The 13,342-nt window shown below is 36.6% G+C and overlaps 1 protein-coding gene across 2 annotated transcripts in view; it reads right to left on the minus strand.

Moving 5' to 3' along the window:
• Window positions 1-442: 442 nt before the first annotated feature.
• LOC127838457 (ammonium transporter Rh type A-like) overlaps window positions 443-13,342 on the minus strand; it is a 46,868-nt gene continuing 33,968 nt past the window's right edge. For both annotated transcript variants that reach the window (XM_052366246.1, XM_052366245.1), the window contains exons 4-9: window positions 10,030-10,174; window positions 4,211-4,374; window positions 3,589-3,726; window positions 2,458-2,591; window positions 2,062-2,243; window positions 443-887 (exon numbers count right to left, since the gene is read on the minus strand). In XM_052366246.1, the coding sequence (XP_052222206.1) occupies window positions 706-887; window positions 2,062-2,243; window positions 2,458-2,591; window positions 3,589-3,726; window positions 4,211-4,374; window positions 10,030-10,174 (945 nt within the window). In that variant the 3' untranslated portion in view covers window positions 443-705. The remainder of the gene's footprint in view (window positions 888-2,061; window positions 2,244-2,457; window positions 2,592-3,588; window positions 3,727-4,210; window positions 4,375-10,029; window positions 10,175-13,342) is intronic.

Consider the following 13,342-nt stretch of genomic DNA (forward strand, 5'->3'; position numbering starts at 1 on the left):
CTCAAATAAAATATACTGAATAGTTCGAGCATGTCACGGTAACGCTGCGAGAACATTGTGCAGACTTACATCAGTGGTTTTCACAACAGGAAGTAAAATATGATGAGGAAAATATAATGAAAGAAATACAAGACAAGCTTTTACAACTTATTATAACGTTATGGTAAATGATATTGATGAAATGGTTTACATTTCTCACTGGATTTCAGGTTCAGTATTATTAAGAAAAAATGATCGTGTGTTCTCTAAAATAATATGTGATGAAAACGATGTTGCAGATAGACGGATAGTGTAGTTTTTCGGGTAAATGAATATACTTCATTATATATATATATATATATATATATATATATATATATATATATATATATATATATATATATATATATATATATAATTATAACATAAATATCAAACTAATGTTATTATAATCTAAGTTAAAACTTATTTGCAAATTAAAAAAAAAAATATGTTTGATACACGGTGGTCAGATGCATTTTTCAATAGTTTATTACTGACTCGAAAAGAAAAAAAACCATAAAGATCTATTACAAAGACTTTATCCGTTTATAATTATATTGTTTTTGTCAGGCAGTGTGTTGATGTTTATCTTTCAGTTTATAGTAGACACTTTGTATACAATATCTATAATTCGCTGTAAGTGAAGATGGTATGGTTCCATCCGGCTCGCAACCTCCGGTGCACCTAACCCTCCAGCATCGGAGTCTTCGTGGTGTCGTTGTCGCCGTGGCGTTCCCGCAGCGTGACGTCATGGTCATGGCCCTCCACATCCGGGTAACCCTGTCCCTCCACGATGAAAAATTCTCGGTCGTCGAACATCCGGCCCCCTTGCACGTTGTCGCAGCAGTTGAGTCGCAGAAGAAGACCTGGATACAAACAACAACGGGTTTTGGTACAATTTCCCGGATATATGCAGACTATTTTCAAAACACCAGACTCCGACCATAAGTGTTGTAGGATGTTCTACAGCGTCTACAGAAAACCGGCCGCGTTTCATGTAAGAATTTAATTATACATTCAGTTTTGTAGTCGGCCAATTTACAATAAACCAGTCAACAAGCAAAGGTCGCTCCATTTTTTGCTGGCCAAGATTGCTTGTCCAAGAATCGGAATTCAAGTGACTGGAATATGCCATATAACAGTTTTTTCTTATCAGCCAATGACTGAATTCGAGAAATATCGGTTTGAGTTTAAGTGGCTCTTATATAAGTCGGTCTGCGCGAAAGCTGGGCTTAATGCATGTGCTTCAAGTACCATCTCAGAGTAGGCAGTGAAGTCCGCAAAGTAGGCAGTGAAGTCCGCAAAGAATATTAAGGGACTTCTCTTTCCGCCTAGACTAGATTTGCGTTAAGAAAAAGGCTTGTTTAAAAGAAATCTTCATAAGATTGGAAAGTGACGCCCCTGATTAGCCTGTGTGGACTCTAAGAGTCTTAGCATGGGAAGATAATTCACGCTCATGCATCAGTAGTTTGCATCGCTATATTCGTACTATCACTTTCCCGCACCATCGTTTGTTTTTCCATGTCAAACTGAATTATCAACATCAAATCTATCTATTTATTTATTATTTTTAAGAAATTTCTGAAATATACATAACTGTATTTGAAAATAATCGACTTTCAATTTAATCAACAAACATATACGAATCAAAACAGTAAATATTGACAGCATCATTGAAAGAAAAGTTGTGGTTGTTGCATTTGCCTTAAACAGTGTATTTCAGACGGACTTGTCTATTTTAGATTAGCATATTTATGCTATATAAACTGCTGCCGATAATATGACATTTTGATATGCAGGTTCATTAGGTCATCTCCTCTTGAAGTTTTTTTAAATTTCATGAATGTCTTTAAAAAAATCAACAAATCTTCACCTAATGGGAAATAAAACTATTAGCAAATTCAAAACTGGTTTTAAGGGAACTAATCTCCCTAATAATGAACACAGTGATCATATAAAATAAGTAAGATGTTTGTTCAAAACGGCTGCTAGGTAAAATCACCATGAAATGGCAGAAGTTGCTATGGAAACCATACATACCAGTTATCGCACCACCCACGACGGCAATCACTAGGGTGAGCACGAGAGCGAGCATCTGGTAGCCCCCTTGGATGATGGCGCTTCGTCCCGACCCCGGTCGGGTCACGTCGTACAAGTCCACGGCGGTCTCGAACTCAGTCGTGTTTGCCATAGGAACCATCAGTGGGAACACCTCGTACAGACTGAAAATGGGTGAGGGGGGAAATAAGGTGATTAATTTATTGTTTTACCATTTTTTCTTGAAAATACTTGTTACGATTTTACTTCTGGTTTAATTCGTTGGTCATTATTTGCCGGGCACGATGTTTATTGGGGTTTTTCAGTACGGGACACTCTGGTCAGATTTAAAATAATCAAGTTTTGATTGTACCTGATCTCAAAATAAAAGCAACGCACCTCTCGCCCCACGTTTCCGGTTTAGCCATGGCGGCGGCGACGGCCCCAACGACGCCGGCGAGGATTCCGGGCATCCCGTGGAGGTTGTTAACGCCACACGTGTCATGGATCTTCAGCTTGGCTTTCAACAGGGGCTGCAACGAAACTGTTTGCCTTATTGTTGATGGAATTCCGGGCTAAATTCATGTGCGTGAAGTGGCGTCCCAGATAAATGACGATACTTTCCGTCTAAACAGAATAATCGCTAAGAAGAAACTTTCTTTAAACACAATGCAATCAAAGGGGAAGTGTCGTCCCTGATTAGCCTGCGCAGACTGCACAGGTTAATCTAAGACGACACTTTACGCACATGCATCAAGACCAGTTTTCATGGAACGAGGCTGAATTATAAATGGCCGTTAAAGATGTAATTAGGGCAAATATGACTGACATGTATTGTTTAATTAATCTTCAATATGCTGTTTATTAAGAAAACACTCGTCGTACCCATTTGAAACGTTTTTTAATAGCTCTTCAACATTAGCCTATCATGGAGACTTTTAGTCAGGAACATATATTATGTATGTATAATAATTCACTGAATATGAAAATCTATGCATTCGTATTCATACTGAAATCGATGATAAAATCATAATGTAGAATAAAAACAAGAAACAAAGCAGGACAACGAAACTAGGCGCTCAACGTTTTAGTTCTAAATTTTAGTTAAATAATTGTGCCATTCCATGATAGGTCTTCCAAAACGCTGTCTTCACACACAATTTCAGCACAATGCCACAATCCAAACTGCGGTAAACAATTTTTATTTTAGGTAAGAATAACATTGACCTTGAGCCATTCAGCCTCAACTACACTCCTAAGGTTTGCATGTAAGCTACAATGTGCCAACACAAAAATTTAATAACAATACCCGCATAAAAAATCAAGCAATGTAGAAGAAAGAGATGTTCTATTTTTAAATTTAGTGGCCTTGGTCTTAACTGAACAGGCCATTTATTTGTTTAGAAAAAGTGACTTAACATTTACTGATTTCACTCTTAAACATTAAACAACATCACGGCTCAGACGGGCTTTTAATTTAAAGAAAAAAATGCACCAAATACCACAGTGCCCCTTTTTTCCAACACTTACCGTAAGGTATTGGTATCCGAGGACGGAGATGACGCCGGCGATACAGCCCACCAGCATGGCTCCCCAAGGCTGCAGCGGCATGTTGGCGCTGGTTCCCAGGGCGACACCTCCCGCGAGCGTCGCGTTCTGCACATGCACCTGAATAGCGCGTTCAACGGGTACATATACAGAGCAATATGTGTTTAGTGTAAGATGACGCAATTCACGATTAGGATGATTTAATTAGTGAAATAATGTTGTTGTCGTTTTTGTGTCAATCAAATATACATACACATTTATATATAGCAGGTCTTTCTCCAGGATTTTGTAAAGGCACAAGGGCCTGTGATTATTTGTTTTATTTGGTATTTGCCTGTATTAATTTCTAAATGAATCCAAACCTAGAACAAGCAAAAAATAATAATGTTTTGAAACATTTAACAATGAAACAAGTTATTTGTATGAAATAGTTTCCAATAACCCATAAACTGTGAACATAGTCAACGTTGTTTCGAGACTAAATAAATTAAACTAAACTTCCCGCTCTTGTTTACTATCGCAATTTTATATGATGAAAACAATATTTTGTTACTAAAAAAATGTATTTTTTCCGAAATGGATTATTCCTTATTATGTGACTTACCATGTTGAACTTCCCGCGTTTGTCGACGAGTTGCGACATGGCGAACGTGATGATTGTGCAGGCGGCCAGCGACAGGTACGTGTTGATGAGCGCTCTCTGCTGCTCGTCACCTGCAGCAGCGCCGCCGTTAAAGCTGGGCCAGAACAGCCATAGGAAGATTGTACCTGGAGAGAATAGCCGAAAACAGCATGTAACGCCATTAACGTGAACAGCCAAAAACAGCATGTAACACCATTAACGTGAACAGCCGAACACAGCATGTCACACCACTAACGTGAACAGCCGAAAACATCACGAAACACCATTAAAGGGAACAGTGGATTAATTGGATGACAAAGCTTATAACAGCATGTAACACCATAAACCAGAACAGCCGAAAACATCATGTAACACCATTTAAGGGTACAGCGGATTAATTGGATGACAAAGCTGATAACAGCATGTAATACCATTACAGTGAACAGCGTATGCAATGGATGACATATCTGAACACAGAATGTACCACAGTTTAAGAAAACAGTGTGTTGAATGTTGGAGAAAGCTGAAAACAGCAAGTCGCATTGTCAAAATTTAAAGTGTGTTCAATGAATTACAAAGCTGAAAACTGCATGTAAATTTATTAAAGGGTTCAACGTTTTCAATAAATGACAAATCTGAAACAGCATGTAAAGTTATTAAAAAGAAACAGCGTGTCAAATGTATGGCATATGCAAACACAGTATCGATGTACAGAAGAGCAAACTGTTAATCTTTAAGTCATAGGAACACTGAACAGCATGCAGGATGGGTGTGGTGGTAAATGTAAAACAGAATTAAGGGGTGTTGCTGCAGTTTTGCTGATTTGTTTCCATCTATTAGATTTTTTTCAAATTTTATATTTAAGATATATATACAAAAACTATATGAAAAATGAAATAAAAACATAGGGTCACCGGCCTTCTTTTCATTTTATTCACCATTATATAACATATACTTTTCAATTAAACTTAAAATTCTCTAATTGCGTAAAAATAATTAATTACTTATGAAATTGGCAACATGTAGATATTATATAAGCTTAGAAACATCATTTACCATTTAATTAAACCACACTCTACCAATAAAATGGCGTAAAAAAGTTAAATTTTAAGAAATGTTTTTTTTAATTTGTATGTCACCCAAAAAAGCGTCATTTTTTTACTATTGTAACCACAAAAACGGATTTTTTTTGTCTACTAGAATTCTGCGAAACTGCTCATATATGTTCATCTACGTATTTTTATCATAAAACACAAATAAAAAAAGGGGGTCACCGCACTTTCAACAGAGATTTTTTGTTTGTACGTTCATAGTTGTCTATCGCAACCATTGTTTATTTTGAGTGTTTTCACTTTATATACACTTATATTTGTTAATGCAGCATCAACATACTAAAACAATATCCTGGAAAGAGAAAAATAATGCATTTGAATATCAACCGTACTTTCGTTTGACAACTGATCATGCATGTACGATTGGAATCTTTAAGTTTTAGTGCAGATTCGTTCATTTGACACAAAGACAAATTTTGCTCTACGGATCATTTACATTTCCTGCAACGATATCTATTCATACGACACACAAACACTAACTCCGATCCTAATAAAAAGAAAGTTCCGCTCGGCTAAAAGGACTGGGTCAGTCATGTAAAATATCGAAAATAATATATATTTTTTATAAACAACTGTTAGCGAGATGAATTGCAGATAATTGGTCAGTTACCACATTTTAACTAACTCTTGACCTGTGAATTCTTTTCAGCTCAATTCAACATTGAAAAATGCGCATAATATAACTTTAAAATATTGGTAAACGGCTATGTTTTCATATGTCCTTGTGCCCCAGTGACCCACTTTTCAACATCGTTTGGCATACATACCTTACCTGAAACCTACTTCATTAAAGGCCATTAAAAACACATGGTATCATGCCTTGATGTCTATTTAATAAGAATATAATGCACCTTGGGTAGTAGCGCAAATATGTAAACGTATCCCAAGAGGCCTAGTGACCTTGTTCCGGATACATGAACATTCACTGGGGATAAGCATTCATTGTGATACGTAGCCTGTGTCACTGAACACCGTACAATTAATTTTATTTAGCATATAATTTTTTAATAGGAAAAATTTCTAGGAACAAACATATATGATTAGTGCATTTCAGTTATTTTATTTGTTTGCGTGTAACTTCCGAATGACCAGGTTCATTATTTTAGAAACATATCGGTCATATATGTATTTTACTGTAAACGAAACATTTAATAGTGCCTCCAGTGTGTCGTGCGATCTTTGACGTACAATGTATAATATGAGTTGTCCTCGCATGCACAAACTCATTTAAAGACGAAGGGCATAGCACTCTGGATCAGCAGACGATTTATTCCATAAATCAATCTTACGGAGGAGTCCGGAGATAGCCGATGTATCACGATTGAGGGCATAGGTGTTAACAAAATTCCTAAAACGTGTCTGTTATAAAATCGCCAGAAATTCGAGTCTTGCATATCAGTGGCCTAGCTACTATTAGGCACAGCGGGCCCGTGCCTATATTTTTTTGAAACATGAAAAAATTAAAAAATGCTTCAACTTCGAAAAACGCATTAAAATGTTGACATTGAGATAAAACAGTCAAATAACAAAGAAAAACAGGCCAAAGTCTTATATTTTTTTATCTTGTTATTTGTCTAGATATGCTTTAAATCTCACCACATGCGTGTTGGATTTAAAAAAAAGTTCAGGGGGAGGACCCCGCACCCCCGTTTGTATGTATCATATCCGAGCCTACAGCTCATAAAATGCTAGCTACGCCCCTGCCTATACAGTTTATACATGCACTCAGTTGTATTTGTCCATAATTGGTAATCCTAGAAAATATCTGCTCCCATACTTTTGTGCCGTAAATCTTTACAAATTTCAAAGGGCCGACTTTTTTGTGTAACCAATACGACCATAAAATGTATTTCAGATGCATTAAATTAGCGTAATAATCACTTACGCGGGTATGCTTTACAAACATCACCAGCTGCTAATTTCTGAAAGGGTATACGGTTACAATGTGGGTATAAGGAAACCGTATATGTGTATGTGGCAGTTGTATAAGTTTGTTCACTGCGAATGCGACCAACATGTTCATTGGTATAAATTAGATTGAAACACGGGTGTAAGGCATGTTCTAAAAATGCATACATTACATTTCATATCAGGGAAGATATTCTAAAAATACCTATTAAGAAGAAAATATTGCGGTCTCCGATGAAAGTTTCCGTAACTACATTTTGTAACTACATGTGAAGGATGTATCCAAAAAAATATATATCATGGAGAATATACGTAGGTCTTTCCTTATAATGAAAAACTACACTGAACAAAGTTACAAAAAGTTCACCTGCCATTTTCTTTAAGATCAACAGAAGAATTCTGACTTAAAAATAATATTTTATATGCAAAAATTGTATATGCAAAATGGATTTAGTGTTTACAAAATGCATTATTTTACGCGTTATTTTGTAAATATGTGCTTCAAAAATCTGTTAATTCAACAGGTAAATCAAGCGCAACAAATAGTTTTTACAAGGTCACCCTAAAGCAGAAAGTAACAAAAAATTAAATACAAATGAGGCGCATTTAATTATTGTTAAAGGGACTTCTTCACAGATGTTGGCATGTTTCGAAGTTTGCCAATAAATGTTTTAAATTGATAAATTTAAACAATGGAAAGACAGAGCGCCAGTATAAAACAAGAATAAAAGTAAAGACACAAAACATAGAAATCCACAACAGGGCTCGAACCACTGACCCTTGGAGTACGTTTAGCGCTGAAACCACTCGGCCATCCATGCTGATATAATGTATTGTATTCCTTATGTAATAAATCCCCGTAATGTTACAAATACAACGATAACAACAGGGCTATCCAAATTATCCCATCGTTTTGCGTGTGTACCTATCAGATTTTTATATCGTATCAAGATGCATATAATGGATAATTTTGAGTATGGTAAATGTTTAGTAATGCTATTTCATTGCAAAAAACATAATTACACGGAAAATATGCAAATTGGAAACAATTATTTCTCAGTTTTGTTAATTTGTCAAAGCGTGAACAGGTTCCTTTAAATACATTTGTTCGCTGCACCCACAGCATGCATTCGACCTTATTATATGTTATATAAGACAGAAACATTGCAATATCAATTCTCACATTCTACCCACGTTAAGAACAGAGCCATCGATACAAGGCTCAAGCACCGTAGCACAGACAAACCGCCGAATTTATATTAATTTGAAACGTATTGTATATCTTTATATCAACAATTGCAGATAACTCTCGCAAAACGAGTATTAAAACATAATGGATAAATTGTGTATAACTAACAATAAAATATGAAACTTAGTATAAATATTATAATACTCGCAAAGAAAAGGCAAGAATCGAGCAATCCTAGCCAACGATCCTATAAGCTTATTCTTATTATTCGCATACGTATATTTTGTCTTCGTGACTAAAGATGTCCATTAAGTTAACAAAAATATCTCGCTATGCACAATAATAGTGATGTAAACGTGCTTCATGTGTTCAGAAACAAAATTGAGTTAGCCATTGCGCTTAACTAACATGGCAAAAGCAAATAGTGTTTTTAGTTGTGAGCGTTAGATCACAACTAATGTAGAGAGGCTGTTTTGCAAGTCAGTCTGCTTTAGCTACGCTAGGAACGATAACTACTAGTCAGTCTTCTGTAAGCTACGCTAGGAACGATAACCACTGCCTGTCTGCATTACCTGCAGTAAAGTTATGCAGACGAATGCTAGGAGCGTCTGCTCTACTACTGCAGTGTGTGTATTTAATCCAAAGTGTTCAACAGCTTGAAAGACGACATTGGTCAGTCTAGTGTTTATCATTGAAATCTGTACATATTGGCTGCTTTCAGGGGAAACGGGGCTTTATGCATGTCAAATTAGATTAGCCTGTGCACATTGATTAGCCTGTGCAATGCGCACAAGCTAATCAAGGACGACACTTTCTGATTTATGGTGTTTTTTGTTTAAAGACAGCCTTTGGTACTGTGATGACAATTAATGCATATGCATTAAGCCTTGTTTTCCCAAAATGAAGCTTTAATTATCTTTTTTATTAATGATTTGAAAAAAAACAAAAACTGCTTAACCTGTGCTTTAAGACACACTCTTTATAATTTTGCATGGGATGTGTTCATTTCAACTTGCGATACAAAAGCTACAACATAATTTTGAAAACTGAGTTGCGTCTAAGATTATACAACAGCGAACAACTTCAGTGCCTTCAGCGCTTTGATTAATAAGTAAATCGATATTTGTCAATTTGCAAACACGTGTTTAAATTCGTTCTCCCGAAATGGCATGTTATACGTTTGGCGCTTGAAAAATATGATGCAACTTTTCAAAGCAAATGCATTTAACTGTGCATATCATATAGAATACATCCGACATGCGGGATCAGTAAGGAGCGAAGGAACGAATTTATTTACCGAGAACCTTTAATATCACATCATCAACGTAATAATTCAAGAAAAGCTCTGTATTCTGTATTATTAAACATTGTCTTCTCTACATCCGTGACGACATTTTACGTTACTTACTTTGAAAAGCTACTCTGCTAATATGGAAAAATACACAGTCAACATGTCAACCGGCTGAGCCAATAAATAACGTGTAATACTGTTCAAAGTACAGTAGTATAAAAGTGTATACAGTTATATACGTACATGTATATGATAATTTGTGTTTACGGTCTGTGATTATGGGCATGCTAGGCCATATTACCAATCATGGAGAAGATATCCGACTGATAGACGCTCCCCTCTGACTTCGCTTCCTCGTGTTTCTCGTTATACAACATCCGGGCAACCGCGAGGCCAAAATAGGCGCCAAAGGCGTGGATGTACATGGACTCGCCGACATCTTGGGCCTGTTATAAATAGAGTCGCGTTCTGAGAAAACTGGGCATAATGCTTGCGCGTAAAGTGTCGTTCCAGATTAGCCTGTGCAGTCCGCACAGGCTAATCAGGGAAGACACTTTCCGATTTTATGGTATTTTTAGTTTCAATGAAGTCCCTCCTTACCGAAAATCAAGTAAAGGCGGAAAGTGTCGTCCCTGATAAGCCTGTGCAAACTGCACAGGCTAATCTGGGATGACACTTTACGCACATGCATTTAGCCCAGTTTTCTCTGAACAAGGCTCAATAGGCATACAGAAGCCTCATATAGCTGAATGTGTTATGAAATCTTTTGCATTGTTGACAATGATTTACTGTGATATTAAATGAGGAAAACAAAAACTCATTGCAGGGTCGTACGCAGGAATTTTTGACTGAGATGGGGCTTAACCGGGGAGGGTGCGGGAGGGGTCTTCCCTCCCTATTTTTGATTAGAATGATTGCGAGTTCTACTTATGTGTAGACAGAAGAAAACGTGTCTTTTCCCATTCAATAGCCAAGAGTGCAGAAATATCCTTTCACGTATCCTTTCATTTAATGAAAAACAGTGTCTTTATGTTCCCAAAAATTTGCTCATAATATCCTTAGAATCATTGTCTTAACCCTAGTTATATCAATAAATTACATTATATTTTACTTTACTGTGTTTTAATATTGTAGCCGTCAATGTTGTATTGCTTCAGTTTCTTACAGCATTTTTATTTATATCACAGAATTTTAGATTATTAATCCTTTAATTTAATGCTTCATAATAGTATCAATCACTTTTATTTTTTATCAATTTTATGGACATATATATGTTTTGTACAACGCCATTAAATATAATTATATAAATAGTTGTTTCATCAAATTAGCAAAATTCAAGTTTCAATATTCAAAACAATTTTGATAATTTTAAAATTAAATGTGATCACATTCATATCTATGGAACAAACAAATCTCGTATTATGGATAATATTAGCGAATCTAAGTTTGTGTTATTAATAAGATACTAAGTAATAAATGCGTTCGGATGCTGAAAAACGGCAATTGTCAGTGATTTAACAAGGATATGTCTTTTGAAAGCAACTTTAAAATTAAGTTGCTTTTTCGTAGGTATACATGCTATTAATGTACCCATGAACTCTAATCCCGTATCTGATGTCAGTATCACGCCATACGCAAAGCGATATGTGTTGTATCAGATCCGATTACACATAAAAAACAAATATGAAATTTATGAGTCGGTGCGGCCATTTTATAGCAATTAAATTTCGCAATGGTTTATTCGGTCTAAGATGAGATACTGTCCTCATGTGCAGATCAGCCTGCACTTTATGGCGGATTTTGGTAGCAAAACATTAAAGTTTTTCCGCGATCAAACTTGTAATAAAATATTTTTCTTTGATAAAAAGCGCTCCCAGACGTATTTTTTTTCGGCATAGCTGTCTAGCCGAAGTGTGGATCTTCCTCGACCTTTGCAGTTATCCAATTAATTCCGAAAGTAGGCCCAAAGGAATAAATGGAAATTTCGTACTTGTGGAAAATTCCAGAAAAATACTTAGCAAAATAAAAAACGTGCAATCTACAAAATTTGACTTATTTAAATAAACAAATTATTTCATTAACCATCAATATTGTGTATTTAAGCGTGAACAAAAATTAATGTACTGCATGGGCTAATTTGAAAAGTACTAGTATATGGATGAAGCATTGCGTTCCGCAACGATCTATACTGAGTGATCAGCGTGGAACTTTTTTATCTCAAATAAAAATACCAAGAGTTTTAAAACAGTTTCACATAAAAAACACTAAACACATTAAACACTCGAAAACTGTCGACGTATTGAGTTTTACATTAGCCGGCTAGCTCAATGCCAATCCCCGGCCTGACCACATAACTTCTCAGAGTTTCGAAAATATAATCCTTTCTACGCCCCCGCCCACTCCCAACCCCTCCCACCTTGGGTCAAGTAGGACCGTTGTTCGTTACTGGCACAGGTATGTGCATTTAGTACTGATAAACCAGATAAGTCAGGATATGTGATTTTGTAGACAGACCCGTGATTTGACTGAAATTCTGTTGACAGCGGCGTAATATCCAGCGAATAATCATACAAATAGGTTTAAGCGAATATAAATGCAACATTTTGCACATAGAGACCCCCATAAACATACCTTTTCTTAAAGGCCATTTTAAGCGGAATCGATTTATGCAATAAAAAAGATATGTCATGCACAAACCAAGAGAGAACTTGACACAAATCAAAATCGATTGTTTTCCTCTTTTTCCGACCGTGTTCTAGTGGAATGTAACCTTTTTCAGTGCAATGTATTACTATAGTCTCTAAGTTTATCCTACTTCAGGGATTTAGTTGTGAACACCTATGCATGCCCCACTACTATCTCCAAAAGATAAAGCCAGAACAATAGTTTAAAGTGTAAAACATGCCTTCGAGTCAACTTTTTTTAGAGAGTACAGCCTTACATGCCACGATTATTTTGTATATTGTAACCAACAGACGCCGCGTTTCTCCTGACGTCCTATCGTGGCCTCTCTTTCAAGGCTTTATACATTCTATCTCGCACGGTATATAAGTCTGGGCAGCCTGTCTGCAAATCGTTCGTCTTTCGCATGAGACGTTAAACCGAGGTGCAGTGTACTAGGTGCTATACACCGGGCACTAAAAGACCCAGGGTCACCTCTGGAACGGGGTGTCTCCTGTATCTTGCACTATCCCACGTAACCAACTTATGCTAAGTTTACATCTGGCCACGATCTCCCCGATTAGCCAGAGGCTAAAAAATCGGGGAGCTCTACGATTAAATGGTATACTCCACGTTCTGTTACGCTTCCTTACGAAATCAGCACATTTGTTGCTACGATCGAGTCCACGATTTGCATCACGTTCTGTTACGCTTTGTTGCGATCAACACGATTGGCTTCCACGCTCCTCCACGTTCCCTTTACGTTCTGTTACGACAAAGCCGTTTTGTTACGAAGGCCACGCTCTGTCACGATTAGAAAATGAATCGGGGCAATCGTGGTGAAATTTAAGTTTGGTTTAAAATCTGTCCCGATGCCCACGATGTCCCCGATTCAACCACGTTCCGTTACGCTCCCCCACGATCACCCCGATTCGACTCCACGCTCTGTTACG

Source organism: Dreissena polymorpha, chromosome 7 (genome assembly GCF_020536995.1).
Source record: "Dreissena polymorpha isolate Duluth1 chromosome 7, UMN_Dpol_1.0, whole genome shotgun sequence".
Classification (NCBI taxonomy): domain Eukaryota; kingdom Metazoa; phylum Mollusca; class Bivalvia; order Myida; family Dreissenidae; genus Dreissena; species Dreissena polymorpha.